At 41.3% G+C, this 21402-nt stretch overlaps 1 protein-coding gene, 2 long non-coding RNA genes and 1 gene segment (V, D, J or C); all 4 read right to left on the reverse strand.

Annotated features, from left to right (window-relative positions):
* Positions 1-1240: 1240 nt before the first annotated feature.
* On the reverse strand, positions 1241-4722 carry LOC149979000 (Ig lambda-2 chain C region-like). The segment is given in 2 exon segments: positions 1241-1819; positions 4580-4722. Coding segments are annotated over 2 exon segments (366 nt in total).
* A 2106-nt stretch (positions 4723-6828) lies between these two features.
* On the reverse strand, positions 6829-8760 carry LOC149979001 (uncharacterized). Its single transcript, XR_016486093.1, has 2 exons — positions 8126-8760; positions 6829-7812 (listed from the first exon to the last, which is right to left on the reverse strand). It is a non-coding gene; the product is annotated as an uncharacterized LOC149979001 (long non-coding RNA).
* A 130-nt stretch (positions 8761-8890) lies between these two features.
* LOC149979002 (uncharacterized) lies at positions 8891-11674 on the reverse strand. Its single transcript, XR_016486092.1, has 4 exons — positions 10180-11674; positions 9785-9862; positions 9159-9485; positions 8891-9024 (listed from the first exon to the last, which is right to left on the reverse strand). It is a non-coding gene; the product is annotated as an uncharacterized LOC149979002 (long non-coding RNA).
* Positions 11675-15797: 4123 nt separating this feature from the next.
* Positions 15798-21129, reverse strand: LOC149979003 (immunoglobulin lambda-1 light chain-like). Of its 2 annotated transcripts, none has more exons than XM_090197526.1 (4): positions 20991-21129; positions 20565-20887; positions 17245-17284; positions 15798-16376 (listed from the first exon to the last, which is right to left on the reverse strand). In XM_090197526.1, exons 1-4 carry the CDS (start codon positions 21028-21030, stop codon positions 16051-16053), a joined length of 729 nt encoding a protein of 242 aa, XP_090053652.1. In that variant the 5' UTR covers positions 21031-21129; the 3' UTR covers positions 15798-16050. The 2 variants fall into 2 exon arrangements, with proteins under 2 accessions (XP_090053652.1, XP_090053653.1); XM_090197527.1 differs by lacking the exons at positions 20565-20887; positions 20991-21129 and adding exons at positions 19381-19700; positions 19797-19928.
* Between the last annotated feature and the right edge of the window lie 273 nt (positions 21130-21402).

The raw sequence follows: 21402 nt of genomic DNA on the forward strand, positions 1-21402 counted from the left end.
GACTGAAACCAGTGGTCTACAGACAGCTGTTCCTGTTGTAAAGTACATGTAGATCTTTCCTCAGTCATTATTGGTGGTCCTACGTCCTCCTCTGGTGGACTTTGACAGAACTGCAGAGTCTATTCTGATCACTGAGGCAGGATGGTGTGAATCCTAACTTCTAATTAAGGTGAATCTTTACTTAGTCATGCATTGATACCAATGATGATAATGGGAGACTAAGTGAAAATGTGACTGGACTGCTAGTTAGGATTATCCCCAATGTGAACAAGACCAGACTTAGAGTGAGGGCACCAACGAGAACAGATGTGAAGAACAAGTTGAGGACACAGAGAGAGAAAATGGAACAGGACAAGGGTTCATGAGGACCAGAGGAAGGAGGGTCCCTAAACCTTAGTTAGACTGATATAGTCTCTCTACCACTACACCCATCCACCAGTACTAGAGGAAGGAGGGTCCCTAAACCTTAGTTAGACTGATTTAGTCTCAACGACATCACTACACTCCCCTCTGAACCAGACCAACACAGAACTGAGGAGAGATTTGTACTGACAACACAGATATTGTACACTAACTTTCAATAACGTTATCATTTGTGATTGATTTGAAACTGCGTGATGGATTTATTCTGGTAATTATTACAATGAAATATAACTATAATGGAATACAACAGTTTGAGCCACAAGGTGGAAGCATATTATAATATTTTAACTCTTCTCTTTCCCCCTGCTGGCAAAGATGTACGGAGAGAACAGAGTCATGAGTCAAATGTTAACGTACATTATAGTAAGACGTAGGTTTATAACACTATTGAATATAAACTATTAATATTTTGAATTTATCATGCTGCTGTACTGTTGTTTAAATTCCTCATACAGTGAAAAGTACAAGCAAATATTGCCTAGGAAATAATCGAGTTTCCTTTTCAAATCAACTATTTTAAATAGATATGGAAGATTATTAAATAGGTACTTTCAGAATGTTCTTATAATACAATCATATCACACTAATGAAAGGTTCTCAATAATGTGAAGTTTTAATATAAACTAAACTTGTGGTCCATCTCTGGTTATTCATTAACATTACAGTAAACCTGCCCTACATCCTGGATATCTAGATCAACTATTTCTGGATCTGGACTAAAGTCAGAGAGCAGAATGCTCTATTTGAGATCAGTTAAACTCCCCCTCATGTAGAGCTGCTAACACTGATGTTCATCAACATGCTCTAATACAAACACTTGTTCTTTAGAATGTTCTTTATTGAATATCCACAATACAGCAAAGCTCTAACTATTCCTCTATTAATCATCTGCTAACCAACCCATTTCAAATATAACAAGTCTACTTATCATATAGCCTATGATATCAGTATGAGTAGCTATTTATCTTTTATGGAACATAATGTAAATATGCAGGTTAAACTTGTAATGCGTTAACAATAACTTGAAAAGTGATGTTGAAAATCAAATAGACATGACAATGGTTCTCAGGCTATTCAGTGCTGCATTCAGACTTCTTGATGTCTTTCTCAGCGAACTTGGATCCCGCGGTGACTTTACACGAGAACACTTTGTCCTGGTTCCATTCTGACGTGTCAACGGTCAGACAGCTGCTGAGCTGGAACGTCTTGTCGGCTTGCGGCACCGGGCCACTCGTAGCGATGCCGCCGGTGACCGGATTCCCTCCAGCTGTCCAGCTGACATCTGCGTAGCCCATGGCCATCTGACTGGCCAGACACACCAGGGTGACTTTGCTGGACTTCAACTCATCGCTGGACGGAGGGAGGATGGTCAAGACAGGCGGAGGGAGGGTAGAGTCTGGACCAATGGAATGAGCAGAATAAATATTACGCAAAATCATTTGATAAGTTAGTAGAATGAAACGGGGTTGTGTGATTATACTGTAGAATAAAAAATACACCGTTTTCTCAAAGGCTACAAACAATTAACATTCTGGCCTCATAAATTAAAAGGCACTAAAACCATGTAATTCTATCGTTACATGTTACTCACAAATCTCTGTTTGTACCTGGTCTTAGTTTTAAACTTTCTAAGTAACTCTCCACATGTGACTTTTCAGAGGTGAAGCAGATTTCTGTGCAAGTGGATAATGAGTTCAGATCTCTTATGTTTAAACATAATCAAGTAGTCAGATGTGCTGAATACAATCAAACATATATCCTACTACTAGTCACCCAGGAAACAGAGTTACCAACTGTAATGTCCTAGCCTGCAATGTAATGAATCATGTAGCAACATTGTGTAACTACCATATACATGGTTTTATCATTATTTAATATAACGTGGGACCAATACCTTAAAGGTTGATACAACTTTATGTAGCATTCACATCCAAATCTACCTCTGAGTAAATAGATGATTATTGTATGAGACATTATAAATGAGTATTGTTGTCAAGTGACAGCAGTAACCTACATGGTCAAAAAGTCCATCATGTTTTTTAAGTTTAAATGTGAAATCAACAACTACAGATATACTGTAGGCTATGAAGATGTCACATGGTGTCCATGACTCTTGATAATCAGTCCACAAAGTAGGTTATTTACACTAAATAAATATGAGAGAAGAATATAATGTTAAATATGTAACTCTATTAACTATTACGTATTACAAAAAACCTTGAAAACAAAACACATAAGGTTAAAATAAAGGGAACTCACCAGTCACAATGAGCTTGGTTCCTTGTCCGAATACCACAGTGATTCAGTTTGTTTACACAGCCGTACAATAACCTCCTCTCTCTCTACTGAGAGGACAGGAACTGAACCATCCCATTCAGACAGAGCTTCACTCTCACTACTGAGAGGACAGGAACTGAACCATCCCATTCAGACAGAGCTTCACTTTCTCTACTGAGAGGACAGGAACTGAAACATCCCATTTAGACAGAGCTTCACTCTCTCTACTGAGAGGACAGGAACTGAAACATCCCATTCAGACAGAGCTTCACTCTCACTACTGAGAGGACAGGAACTGAAACATCCCATTCAGACAGAGCTTCACTCTCACTACTGAGAGGACAGTAACTGAAACATCCCATTCAGACAGAGCTTCACTCTCTACTGAGAGGACAGGAACTGAAACAATCCATTCAGACAGAGCTTCACTCTCTCTACTGAGAGGACAGGAACTGAAACATCCCATTCAGACAGAGCTTCACTCTCACTACTGAGAGGACAGGAACTGAAACATCCCATTCAGACAGAGCTTCACTCTCTCTACAAACATCTCAGGCTTTTCTAGAGTTCCTCTCTATGAAGTAACAGTATACATAATAGCATCATATTCTGCTGTTGGTGTCTGGTCCTTTTGAAGTTAAAGCACTATCCATAGGATGCAGTGTTGACTTGATGATGATGATGATGATGATGATGATGGTGATGATGATGATCAGACAATGTCTTTGAATGATCCTTTATCTCATTGTAATCAAAAATCACTGATTCTGTCATGTATTGCCATATTATGTCTTGTTCCTGTTCTTTCTCTTCACTCCGTCTCCCTCTGCTGGTCGTATTAGGTTACCTTCTCTTCCCCTCTTTCCCCCAGCTGTTCCTCATCTTCTCTAACTACCTCGTTCACCCTTTTCCCACCTGTTCCCTTTTTTCCCTCTGATTAGGTCTCTATTTCTCTCTCTGTTCCTGCTTCTGTCTTTGTCAGATTCTCGTTTGAGTTTCTCATGCCAGAACCAAACTATCGTCTCGTTTGCTTCAACCTTGTCCTGTCCTGTCGGAATCTGCCTGTTCATCTGAGGCTACGTGTGATCAGGTACCTCTGTCCTCTACAACCCAGCTAATCTCCTCTGCTGCTAGAAGGGGACTCTACCCAGCTATTCTCCTCTGCTGCTAGAAGGGGAACTCTTCTGTGATCTTCAGAAGGACTTTATGTTTCATTTGTCGCCCTCTCTGCGGGTTGTTTACTTTGCCATCATATACATTTGAAGAGGATCTATGTCTTACCTGTGTTTTGACATTAAAGGACTCTGTTTTTGTTAAACCGCTTTTGGGTCCTCACTCACGTGCATAACAGATTCACTTGAACTGACACATCTGATTAAAGGCTTGTCCCTCTCAGTCAAAAAGCAGAAGTGTTGCAGTCAGAGGTTTTTGTCATTGTGTAAATCACTGTGATACGAACTCTTCAGCAGAATCATCATATGTCTGACAGTAATACACTGCTGAGTCTCCTGCCTCTACCTGTTTAATGATGAACTGATAATCTAAGTCTGAGGTGGATTCAGAGTTGAACCGACTAGAGGAGAAACCTGGCCCATAATATTCAGAAGAACTGTCACCGTGGGTAAAGCTCAGAACATACTGAGGAACCCCACCAGGAACCTGTTTATACCAATTGACATAGTTTCCATCAAATCTGCCAATGTTACAGTCCATAGTGACCTCCTCTCCTGTGGTTTTGGTCTGGACAGATGGCTTCTGGGTCAACACAATGACACCATGAACACCTGTTGACACATCACACTCACCATGAGGCATGTATATGTAACTATATATAAGGTATGATTCAAAAGTAAAAATATCAACGTTAATGGAAACTTACATGTTAGAGCAGTGATGAGAGTGCAGAGTGTCCCCAGCATGTTGTCAGTGTGTGGTGTGAACGGCCCTTACTGTCCAGCTGAGAGAGGAGCAGGGTTGGAGTGTGAGGAGGGGAGAGGCTGCAGGACCCACCTATAAGGAGACAGACAGGGAGGATCAGGGGGAGGGGCCTCTATATCTCAGCCTATCAGCTTCTGAGAACACGGTTTTCTGAATAATTTAAATTACTTTAACTATTAAACTATCAAAAATATCAATGTTTTAAATTGGACCAACAAAAACTAAATGGGATCATTTTGGTTACACTGAAATATCAGTTTTAGTTTCATGTGAGTTGTGTTAGAATCAGCATGTCATAATATAGATAATAACATTATAATAATAATATTATCTGGACCTGATGGTGGGGTTCTGAACTAACAGTACATCACTAAATGCCTGTTGATGTAATATGTCTCTACTGTAAACTAGGGGACTGACTATCATGGAGGTTATCTGATACATGGAGTCTTCTGTTAGGACTGAACCTTCTGGAATATCACTTTATCATTCATGCTTTGTGACAACTAGGTGTAATTGTTAATGACAACATCCTAGTAAATGTGTGAAGGGTTTTGTGTTAAACACAAGCATGGAATGTTCTCCTCCTGCAGACACACTGGTTCAGGATGACTTGACATTCAGTTAGTGTCTATATTCAGAACATCTGAAAGCAGAAGTGAGTGTATTTGGTGAGGAGGTTTTTGTCATGGTGTATATCACTGTGATATGTGCACTTTATCAGAGTCGTCCCATGTATGACAGTAATACACTGCTGAGTCTGTCTCTTCCACATTACTGATTATAAACTGATAATCTTTATCAGACGTGGCTTTAGATGTGAAACGATCAGAGGAGAAACCAGATCCATATTCATCAGGGAAGGAGTGAGTATGGTAAAACCTTAACACATACTGAGGAGCTACTCCTGGAACCTGTTTATACCAGTTTACATAATTTCTTTCATCTTTGGTGATGTCACAGTGAAAAGTGGCAGTCCCTTTTGTACTGACAGTCAGTACTGAAGGTGTCTGTGTCACTGCTTTCTGGCAACTGACATCTGTGGGAATGAAACACACCATTAATTAAGACAATTAATCAGACATGAATGTAAAACTTCATTGGCATTGTTTTTGGATTCAGATTGAACATATAGTAAATTCCTTACATGTTAGAGCAGTGATGAGAGTGCAGAGTGTCCCCAGCATGTTGTCAGTGTGTGGTGTGAACGGCCCTTACTGTCCAGCTGAGAGAGGAGCAGGGTTGGAGTGTGAGGAGAGGAGAGGCTGCAGGACCCACCTATAAGGAGACAGCCAGGGAGGATCAGGGGGAAGGGCCTCTATAGTTAACCTATCACCAAGCCAAAGAGGACTAGAGGGAGGGGCCTCTACAGTTAACCAATCACCAGCTGCTCTCATTTCTCGATATGAGATCCTGTCTTCATCACTGACTCATATTCTACCTCCATCAAATCATAACTGGAGTTTAATATCCTATACTAGTTCTACACAGGACCAACAAAATTATGAGGTATCTGGACTGACTGGCGCCAAATTGTGCCTGCTTTAATGTAGGTATATCCTGAGTCATTATTGGTGGTACTTTGTCCTCCTCTGGTGGACGTTGACAGAACTGCAGCCTCTATTCTGATCACTGATGCAGAATGTGAAACACCGCACCTAATATTGAGTTGAATCTTACAAGGTCATAGTTTAATGCTGAAAGACTAAGTGAAGGTCAGACCTATACAGTAGATATTACTGCTGAAATGATACTGAGTCCAACATGTAATGTTAATACTAGAGAACAGTTTAAACCATGTAATAATGACAGCTCTAACTCTCTCAACATTGGCCTGTCATTCCTGCATCCTAAGGTAAAAAGAGAGCTCAGCGTTCTAGTCTGAAATACTTCTCTCTCTCTCCGCCTAGCATTCTGGGTCGTTCCACCAATTCGGTGCCTATTGAAAAGTGTAACTTGGTAAAGCATTTCTTCGATTTTGTCACAAATAGCACATATTCACCTTCATAAACAACGTGTTTTACCATCTCAAGAGGTTAAATAAAAATGGACTAGAACAAATGCCTAGTAAGTGTCAAATAAAGTAACAGGGTTGATGATTTCTTCTTAAATAAGCCATGAATCCCCCTGTGACAGCGGGGAGAGTGGAAGCTTGTTGTGTGCAAAAGGGAGTAGGAATTGAATGCAAACTTCAAAATGTTGTATTTATTGTAAAAACATTTATATCTACATTATACTCAATCTGCTCAGCTTTCCACCACAACATTTCCAAGAAGAGTAGAACCAGCTCACCTGCTTTTGCAATATGATTTGACTATTAGATGTTTAATGTTTCTTTTGAAAAATCGATTTAAAAAGGAATAGTTTCCCCATATTAATTAGACTCAACAAAATGATGTTGCCACGAGCAGCACCGGATATATTGAGATGGGCGAGATGCAACACTTCACTCTCACACAGTAACACAAAGTATCTGCGCATGTGCACGGGTACACTTCACACTGTGTACAGCGTGGAGGCCAGGCCATCAAAAGAGCGGAGAGGTTGAGCTTCACGCTTCAACGCTCTTAGAGGTTGTGAGAATTGACCCACTAAGCTGTTTACTTTCTGTATCTACATCATATCGCTGAGTCTACCTTTAAAACGAGAGTTCAGCTCACTGTAAGGACCGTCACTGGAGATGAGAAGCAGGTACGGGGAGTTGACATTTAATAAGGAACAGACAGGTAACAACACAGGACCAGCGTCAGCACACGGGTGAACAAGGACATATGAACATTAATGCTGCAGCAGGGAATAGAGAGGGGAACCAGACAGATATAGGGGAGGTAATGACAGAGGTGATTGAGTCCAGATGAGTCCAATAATCGCTGATGCACGTGATGGTGGAAAGGCAGGTGTGCGTAATGAAGGTGGCCGGAGTGCCTAATGCTGGAGAGCCTGGCACCTCCTAGCAACAAAGAGGGGAGCGGGAGCAGGTGTGACAGTACCCCCCCTCCCCTCTCTAGGGGCGCCACTCGGCGTAGCTCCTGGGCGATCCTGACGGGCCAGCCGAGGAACGGGCACTGGGCAAGCCGGCTGGGCGTAAATGATGGTGGCAGGAGTGCCTAATGCTGGAGAGCCTGGCACCTTCTAGCACCAGGGAGGGGAGCGGGAGCAGGTCACAGAGTTGACCTTAAAATGGGGGACAGATGTAAATGAATCACTAATCACACAAATAATTAAGGGAAAGGGGGAAACCTAGTCAGTTGTTTGTCAAAGCAACAAAATAACTAAGGCTTTACCATGATGTTGAAACTTAGAGACATTTGTGGATTAAGTGTTAAAATCTCAGAGGAACATGTCAAAGTGCTGCATTTTGGCAGTTTAGCACGTCTTTATTCCGATAAAAAATCAGATTTATTACATTTTCCATGTGGTCTATATTAAAGGGCACTTCATTTAATATAACAGGCTTTTAAAATTCAATATTGGTGCACAATTTCACCTTAAAATATCAAAGGAAACTCTTTGTGGAACGACTCATCTTTTCCTTTCTGTCCCTGCTTCTTGTCTCCAAGGATCCCTCTTTCCACTCCACATCCCTCCGTCCTCCATCCCCTCTGCAACTTCACTCCATCTTATCTTTACACCACTGGGCTGGGAGGCCATCAGCTCGTTATCTTTACACCACTGGGTTGGGAGGCCATCAGCTCATTATCTTTACACCACTGGGCTGGGAGGCCATCAGCTCATTATCTTTACACCACTGGGTTGGGAGGCCATCAGCTCATTATCTTTACACCACTGGGCTGGGAGGCCATCAGCTCATTATCTTTACACCACTGGGCTGGGAGGCCATCAGCTCATTATCTTTACACCACTGGGCTGGGAGGCCATCAGCTCATTATCTTTACACCACTGGGCTGGGAGGCCATCAACTCATTATCTTTACACCACTGGGCTGGGAGGCCATCAGCTCATTATCTTTACACCACTGGGCTGGGAGGCCATCAGCTCATAATCTTTACACCACTGGGCTGGGAGGCCATCAGCTCATTATCTTTACACCACTGGTTTGGGAGGCCATCAGCTCATTATCTTTACACCACTGGGCTGGGAGGCCATCAGCTCATTATCTTTCCCGTAACGTTTGGCTGTGTTCCCTCGGGAACCTGGGATCCAGATGCTCCTGGAGAAACTTATCAGGGTTGGTGGATTCCCTGACAGGGACCTTCTTGGCTGAACTTAGTATCAAAGCTTCATTGAGTCCTGCCACAAGTGTGAGGCACTCTGCTCCTTTGGGATCTGGTCCAAAGCAGTCGACTGGGTTGGGTCAAGTTTCACCAATTCATTGCAGAAGAACAGGCATTTCCAGCAGTTGTAATTGACATGATCTCCATGTGGCTGGGAAAGAGTAGAGAATCTATATTAAGGTATTATATGAAGTTAGAAAGCATTGAACAGAAGAGACACACATCAGTTCAAATACATTAAAATGGTACAGCCATAAATAAATATTCCTTTCAGTCCAATTCTACCTGGGATGCTACTGGCTGTGATATTATTGTTGGTTCAGCATTAACACTTATAGAGCAGACTCCCCACGGGCAGATTCAGGTGTCTCAGGCTCCGATTCAATTCCTCCTGTGAGTGGAATGCAGGCGTGGGAAGCAGGGGTGGGAGGCAGGGGTGGGAGGCAGGCGTGGACATTCTGGACGCTTTTCTGCATGTTGGTCACTGGCCTTCTGGTGTGTGAAGTCAATGCTGTTTAACCGCTTTGACTCAAGGTTCCTCTGAGTCCCTGCATTCCATTGTCGCTGCTCATCTGTGCAGGCTACGCCAGTTAGCCCACTGGACACCGCATTCTGCACCAGTGATAGAATGTTTGTTACAAAAAGACATTCAGAGAAAATCCCATTATTAACAATTGTGTGACTGAGGACTATGTGATCAACATCAAAACACATGCAAGTTTCATCATAAACTTACCTTGCTATTGTTCCCAATGAGATGAGGCCACTTATACTTACCATACTTTAGGCATTACCCCCAACCACAATGATATTTTACAAACCTTATTCACCCAGAAAAAACAATAACGCTGAAGACTAATAACACTCAATGTGATGCTGACATGTTTAAATAAATGTTACCCCCTACTCACCTGGACTCCATAAAACTGCCTTCCCCAACATGAGATTGGACAGGATACTTACTGATTCCCCACATTAACACAACAGTTCTGTTGATCCACAAATACACGTTACAATAATAATAAATCATAACATTCTCAATTCAGCTTTCATCCAACAAAACGTTGGGTCTAACTGCTATGTTAAGCCTGACTCTTTTATCATTCTGTGTCTAGATAAGGCAGTATTGCACACTTTCATTTATAAAAGGAACAATGAAAATAGGCTATAAGCATCAATTACAAGAGCAAGGAACGCTGAGAATGATCATAGATATCATCTGAGAACTCTGTCATAAAGTTAGCCTATGGATTATAGTAACTGTCACCACAACACATGTAGGCTGAAATGCAAGTGACTTATTTACCTGCCTTCCACAAAATGGAGGCTGCATGACTTTCCAAGGCCAGCGATGCAAGGACATCCAGCCGTCTCTACTGATCCGTTGTTGGATACAAGTTCCCAAGCAGGGTGGTAGGAGCTGATTGATTGGCTGGGCTGAACATCGGCCTTCAAAAATTACCAATCCTTTTCCCTCCTCCTGGTGAAGAAGAACTCGGCCCACCTTACCACTGTGGAGGTACTGATAGGCCTTTTTCATAGTGGAACCATCCGCTCCCAAGGAGAGCACCAAGTAATTAAAATTGTCCCCATACGTCATTTCATCCACCAAATTATTAATCATGGATGGATGGGGTACGGTGATACCATCCGACCCCCGAAGAGCCATTTGTGTGTGTTCCCAAATGTGAGCCATGTTTGGTTTTTGTTCATTTGTTAAAATGTGTTAATGATGCATGTGTTAATGACGTTTTTTTAATTATTAGCTAGCCACCGCTCTGAGGTCATTCACTAGCATTGAAGGTAGTTGTAAAACAGAAACACAAACACAATCGCGTTCGAATGGAACTGGGTCAAGTGGGAGGGGCTACATAAGGCGAATAACTTCCTTAATTTTGCCGGACCCCAGGAAGAGCTAATGGGGATCCATAATAAATACAAATACCTGAAATACAAATCCATGAGTTAAAGTACTATCCATATGATTCAGTCTGAGTTAAAGTACTATCCATATGATTCAGTCTGAGTTAAAGTACTATCCATATGATTCAGTCTGAGTTAAAGTACTATCCATATGATTCAGTCTGAGTTAAAGTACTATCCATATGATTCAGTCTGAGTTAAAGTACTATCCATATGATTCAGTCTGAGTTAAAGTACTATCCATATGATTCAGTCTGAGTTAAAGTACTATCCATATGATTCAGTCTGAGTTAAAGTACTATCCATATGATTCAGTCTGAGTTAAAGTACTATCCATATGATTCAGTCTGAGTTAAAGTACTATCCATATGATTCAGTCTGAGTTAAAGTACTATCCATATGATTCAGTCTGAGTTAAAGTACTATCCATATGATTCAGTCTGAGTTAAAGTACTATCCATATGATTCAGTCTTGATATGATGATGATGTTGGTTGTGATGATGATAGTTGTGATGATGATGGTGGTGATGATGATGATGGTGATGATGATGATGGTGATGATGATGGTTGTGATGATGATGGTTGTGGTGATGATGGTGATGATGGTGGTGGTGATGATGATGGTTGTGATGATGATGGTGGTGATGATGATGATGATGATGATGATGATGATGATGATGATGATCACAACAAGAAAGCCAACATTCATTTCCTTTCAGACGATGTCTTCTTATAATCTTGTTGACATGCAGGGATGGATGGTTCCTCCATTACCAGATCTCCCATTGTGACATGTATATAATGTTGTAATAATCACTGACCAACTTCAACTGCTGTTTCTTAGAGTTCACCCCTCTGCCATGCATAAAGCAGAAGTGAGTGTATTTGGGGAGGAGGTTTTTGTCATGGTGTATATCACTGTGATACTTGCGCAAAAGGAGAGTCATTCTGAGTCTGACAGTAATACACTGCTGAGTCTGTCTCCACCACATTACTGATTATAAACTGATAATCCTTATCAGACGTGGCTTTAGATGTGAAACGATCAGAGGAGAAACCAGATCCATATTTGTCAGGAGAGGAAGAGGTAGAGCTACTCCAACTATGGTAATACTTTAACACATACTGAGGAGCTCCTCCTGGAACCTGTTTATACCAGCTTACAACATTGCTTTCATCTTTGGTAATGTCACAGTGAAAAGTGGCAGTCCCTTTTGTACTGACAGTCAGTACTGAAGGTGTCTGTGTCACTGCTTTCTGGCAACTGACATCTGTGGGAATGAAACACACCATTAATTAAGACAGTTAATCAGACATGAATGTAAAACTTCATTGGCATTGTTTTTGGATTCAGATTGAAAATATAGTAAATTCCTTACATGTTAGAGCAGTGATGAGAGTGCAGAGTGTCCCCAGCATGTTGTCAGTGTGTGGTGTGAACGGCCCTTACTGTCCAGCTGAGAGAGGAGCAGGGTTGGAGTGTGAGGAGAGGAGAGGCTGCAGGACCCACCTATAAGGAGACAGCCAGGGAGGATCAGGGGGAAGGTTCTCTAGAGTTAACCAATCACCAAGCCATGGATGACCAGAGGGAGGGGCCTCTGCAATCAACCTACCACCAGCTACTCTCATTGTTAATTGTTATTATTATTTTTCACTGTAATTTTTCTGAATGATCAAAGTAACCAGAATATATGAGAGACTAGTATGATCATTGTTCTACATGAGATCCTGTCTTGTTCACTGACTCATATTCTACCTCCATCAATCATATCTGTAGTTTAATATCCTATACTAGTTCTGCACAAGACCAACATAATGATGAGGTATCTAATCTCCTACCTCCATCAAACCATGTCTGTAGTTTAATATCCTATACTAGTTCTGCACAGGACCAACATAATGATGAGGTATCTAATCTCCTACCTCCATCAAACCATGTCTGTAGTTTAATATCCTACACTAGTTCTGCACAAGACCAACACAATGATGAGGTATCTAATCTCCTACCTCCATCAAACCATGTCTGTAGTTTATTATCCTATTCTAGTTCTACACAAGACCAACATAATGATGAGGTATCTAATCTCCTACCTCCATCAAACCATGTCTGTAGTTTATTATCCTATTCTAGTTCTACACAAGACCAACATAATGATGAGGTACTTAGGATGTCTCCCTATTCCCCTTATAGTGCACTACTGTTGACCAGAACCTAATGGGCCTTTGTCAAAAGTAGTGCACTATAAAGGGAATATAGTGCCATTTGGGAAACATTTTCAGTTTCAGTCCACTCCTCTGGTCACCTGCAAACCCCCCTAACTCCCCCCTCCCCCCACACAGTTCTGAGAGGAGATAAAACAACCCCTTAATTTACACGAAGCTATAAATAAGGAGAGGAGGGGAAGCAGGTGTGTCCTGGGGGAGAAAGGGAGCAACACATCACTGCCTGTAACTCAGTGTCAGATCTAGAACACGTCCCTGGTGAATGACTCTGATAACTAGAGATAGTAGATATGAAACCACCAGCTGGTCTTTGGGTTGGACTGAAACCAGTGGTCTACAGACAGCTGTTCCTGTTGTAAAGTACATGTAGATCTTTCCTCAGTCATTATTGGTGGTCCTACATCCTCCTCTGGTGTACTTTGACAGAACTGCAGAGTCTATTCTGATCACTGAGGCAGGATGGTGTGAATCCTAACTTCTAATTAAGGTGAATCTTTACTTAGTCATGCATTGATGCCAATGGGAGACTAAGTGAAAATGTGACTGAACTGCTAGTTAGGATTCTCCCCAATGTGAACAAGACCAGACTTAGAGTGAGGGCACCAACGAGGACAGATGTGAAGAACAAGATGAGGAAACAGAGAGAGAAAATGGAACAGGACAAGGGTTCATGAGGACCAGAGGAAGGAGGGTCCCTAAACCTTGTAACGGTTTTCTTCCGTTGAAGGAGAGGAGGACCAAAATGCAGCGTGGTTAGAGTTCAACACTACAAAATACAAAACAACAAATGTGAAAAACCGAAACAGTCTTATCTGGAGCATAGACACAAAGACAGAAGACAACCACCCACAAAATACCCAAAGAACATGGCTGCCTAAATATGATTCCCAACCTTCCTCTAATTGAGAACCAATCTAGGCAACCATAGACTTATATAAACACCTAGACTAGACACACCCCATAAACATACAAAACCCCATGGACCAGACAAAACACATAAATCGCCCATGTCACACCCTGACCTAACCAAAATAATAAAGAAAACAAAGAATACTAAGGCCAGGGCGTGACACGCCTTAGTTAGACTGATATAGTCTCTCTACTACTACACCCATCCACTAGTACTAGATGAAGGAGGGTACCTAAACCTTAGTTAGACAGATATAGTCTCTCAACTACTACACCCATCCACTAGTACTAGATGAAGGAGGGTACCTAAACCTTAGTTAGACAGATATAGTCTCTCTACAACACCCATCCACTAGTACTAGATGAAGGAGGGTCCCTAAACCTTAGTTAGACAGATATAGTCTCTCTACTACTACACCCATCCACTAGTACTAGATGAAGGAGGGTCCCTAAACCTTAGTTAGACAGATATAGTCTCTCTACTACTACACCCATCCACTAGTACTAGATGAAGGAGGGTACCTAAACCTTAGTTAGACAGATATAGTCTCTCTACAACACCCATCCACTAGTACTAGATGAAGGAGGGTACCTAAACCTTAGTTAGACAGATATAGTCTCTCTACTACTACACCCATCCACTAGTACTAGATGAAGGAGGGTACCTAAACCTTAGTTAGACAGATATAGTCTCTCTACAACACCCATCCACTAGTACTAGATGAAGGAGGGTACCTAAACCTTAGTTAGACAGATATAGTCTCTCTACTACTACACCCATCCACTAGTACTAGATGAAGGAGGGTACCTAAACCTTAGTTAGACTGATATAGTCTCTCTACTACACCCATCCACTAGTACTAGATGAAGGAGGGTCCCTAAAACCTTAGTTAGACAGATATAGTCTCTCCACAACACCCATCCACTAAGACCAGAGGAAGGAGGGTTCCTAAACCTTAGTTAGACTTATTTAGTCTCAACGACATCACTACACTCCTCTCTGAGGAAGGAGGGTCCCTAAACCTTGATTAGACTGATATAGTCTCTCCACTACACCCATCCACTAAGACCAGAGGAAGGAGGGTCCCTAAACCTTAGTTAGACTGATTTAGTCTCAACTACATCACTACACTCCCCTCTGAACCAGACCAACACAGAACTGAGGAGAGATTTGTACTGACAACACAGATATTGTACACTAACTTTCAATAACGTTATCATTTGTGATTGATTTGAAACTGCGTGATGGATTTATTCTGGTAATTATTACAATGAAATACAACTATAATGAAATACAACAGTTTGAGCCACAAGGTAAAAGCATATTATAATATTTTAACTCTTCTCTTTCCCCCTGCTGGCAAAGATGTACGGAGAGAAAAGAGTCATGAGTCAAATGTTAACGTACATTATAGTAAGACGTAGGTTTATAACACTATTGAATATAAACTATGAATATTTTGAATTTATCATGCTGCTGTACTGTTGTTTAAATTCTTCATACAGTGAAAAGTACAAGCAAATATTGCCTAGGAAATAATCGAGTTTCCTTTTCAAATTAACTATTTTAAATAGATATGGAAGATTATTAAATAGGTACTTTCAGACTGTTCTTATAATACAATCATATCACACTAATGAAAGGTTCTCAATAATGTGAAGTTTTAATATAAACTAAACTTGTGGTCCATCTCTGGTTATTCATTAACATTACAGTAAACCTGCCCTACATCCTGGATATCTAGATCAACTATTTCTGGATCTGGACTAAAGTCAGAGAGCAGAATGCTCTATTTGAGATCAGTTAAACTCCCCCTCATGTAGAGCTGCTAACACTGATGTTCATCAACATGCTCTAATACAAACACTTGTTCTTTAGAATGTTCTTTATTGAATATCCACAATACAGCAAAGCTCTAACTATTCCTCTATTAATCATCTGCAAAACAACCCATTTCAAATATAACAAGTCTACTTATCATATAGCCTATGATATCAGTATGATTAGCTATTTATCTTTTATGGAACATAATGTAAATATGCAGGTGAAACTTGTAATGAATTAACAATAACTTGAAAAGTGATGTAGAAAATCAAATAGACATTACAATGGATCTCAGGCTACTCAGTGCTGCATTCAGACTTCTTGATGTCTTTCTCAGCGAACTTGGATCCCGCGGTGACTTTACACGAGAACACTTTGTCCTGGTTCCATTCTGACGTGTCAACGGTCAGACAGCTGCTGAGTTGAAACGTCTTGTCGGCTTGCGGCACCGGGCCACTCGTAGCGATGCCGCCGGTGACCGGATTCCCTCCAGCTGTCCAGCTGACATCTGCGTAGCCCATGGCCATCTGACTGGCCAGACACACCAGGGTGACTTTGCTGGACTTCAACTCATCGCTGGACGGAGGGAGGATGGTCAAGACAGGCGGAAGGAGGGTAGAGTCTGGACCAATGGAATGAGCAGAATAAATATTACACAAAATCATTTGATAAATTAGTAGAATGAAACGGGGTTGTGTGATTATACTGTAGAATAAAAAATACAACGTTTTCTCAAAGGCTACAAACAATTAACATGTTGGCCTCATAAATTAAAAGGCACTAAAACCACGTAATTCTATCGTTACGTTACTCACAAATCTCTGTTTCTACCTGGTCTTAGTTTTAAACTTTCTAAGTAACTCTCCATATGTGACTTTTCAGAGGTGAAGCAGATTTCTGTACAAGTGGATAATGAGTTCAGATCTCTAAGTTTAAACATAATCAAGTAGTCAGATGTGCTGAATGAGGGATACAATCAAACATATATCCTACTACTAGTCGCCCAGGAAACAGAGTTACCAACTGTAATGTCCTAACCTGCAATGTAATGAATCATGTAGCAACATTATGTGTAACTACCATATACATGGTTTTATCATTATTTAATATAACGTGGGACCAATACCTTAAAGGTTGATACAACTTTATGTTGACTTCACATCCAAATCTACCTCCGAGTAAATAGATGATTATTGTATGAGACATTATAAAGGAGTATTGTTGTCAAGTGACAGCAGTAACCTACATGGTCAAATAGTCCATCATGTTTTTTAAGTTGTAATGTGAAATCAACAACTACAGATGTACTGTAGTCTATGAAGATGTCACATGGTGTTCATGACTCTTGATAATCAGTCCACAAAGTAGGTTATTTACACTAAATAAACATGAAAGAAGAATATAATGTTCAATATGTAACTCTATTAACTATTACGTATTACAAAAAGCCTTGAATACAAAAATATCAGGTTAAAATAAAGGGAACTCACCAGTAACAATGAGCTTGGTTCCTTGTCCGAATACCACAGTGATTCAGTTTGTTTACACAGCCGTACAATAACCTCCTCTCTCTCTACTGGGAGGACAGGAACTGAACCATCCCATTCAGACAGAGCTTCACTCTCTCTACTGAGAGGACAGGAACTGAACCATCCATCCAGACAGAGCTTCACTCTCTCTACTGAGAGGACAGGAACTGAAACATCCCATCCAGACAGAGCTTCACTCTCTCTACTGAGAGGACAGGAACTGAAACATCCCATTCAGACAGAGCTTCACTCTCACTACTGAGAGGACAGGAACTGAAACATCCCATTCAGACAGAGCTTCACTCTCACTACTGAGAGGACAGTAACTGAAACATCCCATTCAGACAGAGCTTCACTCTCTCTACTGAGAGGACAGGAACTGAAACATCCCATTCAGACAGAGCTTCACTCTCTCTACTGAGAGGACAGGAACTGAAACATCCTATTCAGACAGAGCTTCACTCTCTACTGAGAGGACAGGAACTGAAACATCCTATTCAGACAGAGCCTCACTCTCACTACTAACATCTCAGGCTTTTCTAGAGTTCCTCTCTATGAAGTAACAGTATATAGGAAAGCATCATATTCTGCTGTTTGTGTCTGGTCCTTTTGAATCCATCAGTTAGAGCACTATCCATATGATGCAGCATTGACCTGATGATGATGATGATGATGATGATGATGATGATGATGATGATGATGATGATGATGATGATGATGATGGTGGTGATGATGATGATCACAACGAGAGACAAAATCAGTTTCCTTTCAGACAATGTCTTCTTATAATCTTTTTGACATGTAGTAATGGATGGTTCCTCCATTTCCAGATCTCCCATTGTGTCTTGTATATAATGTTATAATAATCACTGATCAACTGATGTTTCTTAGAGTTCACCCCTCTGCCACGCATGAAGCAGAAGTGAGTGTATTTGGGGAGGAGGTTTTTGTCATAGTGGATGTCACTGTGATGCCCACACGTCAACAGAGTAGTCATTTGTTTTACAGTAATACACTGCTGAGTCTTCCTCCTCCACATGATTAATAATCAAACTATAATCTGATTTAGACTAATGATTAGATGTGAATTTAGGAGAGGAGAAACCAGAACCATATTTTACAGAGGTCCAATTATAGTAGTACCACTTTAAAACTATTGAGGAACTCCTCCAGGAACCTGTTTATACCAACCAGCAATATTATCAACAGTCCCCAGGTTACAGTCCAGAGTGTTTGTCTCTATTATCATCAGTCCCCAGGTTACAGTCCAGAGTGTTCGTCTCTATTATCAACAGTCCCCAGGTTACAGTCCAGAGTGGCCATCTCTATTATCAACAGTCCCCAGGTTACAGTCCAGAGTGGCCTTCTCTATTATCAACAGTCCCCAGGTTACAGTCCAGAGTGGACGTCTCCATTATCAACAGTTCCCAGGTTACAGTCCAGAGTGTTCGTCTCTATTATCAACAGTCCCCAGGTTACAGTCCAGAGTGGCCGTTTCTACTATCAACAGTCCCCAGGTTACAGTCCAGAGTGTTCGTCCCTATTATCAACAGTACCCAGGTTACAGTCCATAGTGTTTGTCTCTATTATCAACAGTCCCCAGGTTACAGTCCAGAGTGGCCGTCTCTACTATCAACAGTCCCCAGGTTACAGTCCAGAGTGTTCGTCTCTATTATCAACAGTTCCCAGGTTACAGTCCATAGTGTTCGTCTCTATTATCAACAGTCCCCAGGTTACAGTCCATAGTGTTCGTCTCTATTATCAACTGTCTCTTCTCTGCTCACTGTTATTACAGACTGACTATCATGGAGGTTATCTGATACATGGAGTCTTCTGTTAGGACTGAACCTTCTGGAATATCACTTTATCATTCATGCTTTGTGACAACTAGGTGTAATTGTTAATGACAACATTCTAGTAAATGTGTGAAGGGTTTTGTGTTAAACACAAGCATGGAATGTTCTCCTCCTGCAGACACACTGGTTCAGGATGACTTGACATTCAGTTAGTGTCTATATTCAGAACATCTGAAAGCAGAAGTGAGTGTGTTTGGTGAGGAGGTTTTTGTCATGGTGTATATCACTGTGATACTTGCACTTTAACAGAGCTGTCCCATGTCTGACAGTAATACACTGCTGAGTCTGCCTCCTCCACAGTGTTAATAATCAAACGATAATCTGATTCAGACTGATGATCAGATGTGAATTTAGGAGAGGAGAAACCAGAGCCATAGGTAGGAGCACTATTACCATGGTAGAACCTTATCACATACTGAGGAACTCCTCCTGGAACCTGTTTATACCAACGAGCAGCACTATTCTGAACAGTCCCCAGGTTACAGTCCATATTGGCCGTGTCTCCTTTACTCACTGTCACAACAGGAGGCTTCTGTGTCACCACAGTCACACCACTGACACCTGGGAAATAAGAAGATGACATGTAGTAAAGAGAAACATACAGACTCATTATTAATAAACCAGGAAGTAAAACCTCCAGGAAGTCAGACTCCTTACATGTTAGAGCAGTGATGAGAGTGCAGAGTGTCCCCAGCATGTTGTCAGTGTGTGGTGTGAACGGCCCTTACTGTCCAGCTGAGAGAGGAGCAGGGTTGGAGTGTGAGGAGAGGAGAGGCTGCAGGACCCACCTATAAGGAGACAGACAGGGAGGACCAGAGGGAGGGGCCTCTACATCTCAGCCTATCAGCTTCTGAGAAGATGGACTCCTGATTAATGTAAATGACTGTAACTATTAAACTTGCAAATAAATATATTAGATTGGACTAACAAAAACCATATGGGATCATTTTGGTTACACTGAAATATCAGTTTTAGTTTCATGTGAGTTGTGTTAGAATCAGCATGTCATAATATAGATAATAACATAATGATAATAATATCTGGACCTGATAGTGGGGTTCTGAACTAACAGTACATCACTAAATGCCTGTTGATGTAATATGTCTCTACTGTAAACTAGGGGACTGACTATCATGGAGGTTATCTGATACATGGAGTCTTCTGTTAGGACTGAACCTTCTGGAATATCACTTTATCATTCATGCTTTGTGACAACTAGGTGTATTTGTTAATGACAACATTCTACTAAATGTGTGAAGGGTTTTGTGTTAAACACAAGCATGGAATGTTCTCCTCCTGCAGACACACTGGTTCAGGATGACTTGACATTCAGTTAGTGTCTATATTCAGATCATCTGAAAGCAGAAGTGAGTGTATTTGGTGAGGAGGTTTTTGTCATGGTGTATATCACTGTGATACTTGCACTTTAACAGACTTGTCCCATGTCTGACAGTAATACACTGCTGAGTCTGCCTCCTCCACATTACTGATTATAAACTGATAATTCTTATCAGACGTGGCTTTAGATGTGAAACGATCAGAGGAGAAACCAGATCCATATTCTTTAGGAGAGGCGTGAGTATGGTAAAACCTTAACACATACTGAGGAGCTCCTCCTGGAACCTGTTTATACCAGATTACATAATTGTTTTCATCTTTGGTAATGTCACAGTGAAAAGCTGCATTCCCCTTTGTACTGACAGTCAGTACTGAAGGTGTCTGTGTCACTGCTTTCTGGCAACTGACATCTGTGGGAATTAAGCGCACAATATAAGACATTAAATCATAAATTAATGTTAAACTGGTATACCATTTTGGGGATTCAGATTGAACACAGAGTAAATTCCTTACATGTTAGAGCAGTGATGAGAGTGCAGAGTGTCCCCAGCATGTTGTCAGTGTGTGGTGTGAACGGCCCTTACTGTCCAGCTGAGAGATGAGCAGGGTTGGAGTGTGAGGAGAGGAGAGGCTGCAGGACCCACCTATAAGGAGACAGCCAGGGAGGATCAGGGGGAGGGGCCTCTATAGTTAACCTATCACCAAGCCAGGGAGGACCAGAGGGAGGGGCCTCTACAGATAATCAATCACCAGCTAATTTTATTGCTGATGGACATTTCTGGGGGTTCACAGACTTCCACATTTGTAGTAATAACAATATTATACTGAACAAAAACATAAATATGACATGCAACTATTTCAGTGATTTGACTGAGTTCCAGTTCATAAGGAAATCAGTCAATTTAAATATATTCATTGGGCCCAA

The sequence above is a fragment of the Oncorhynchus mykiss genome, chromosome 13, assembly GCF_057628025.1.
Source record: "Oncorhynchus mykiss isolate SJ-2025 chromosome 13, ASM5762802v1, whole genome shotgun sequence".
NCBI classification, from domain to species: domain Eukaryota; kingdom Metazoa; phylum Chordata; class Actinopteri; order Salmoniformes; family Salmonidae; genus Oncorhynchus; species Oncorhynchus mykiss.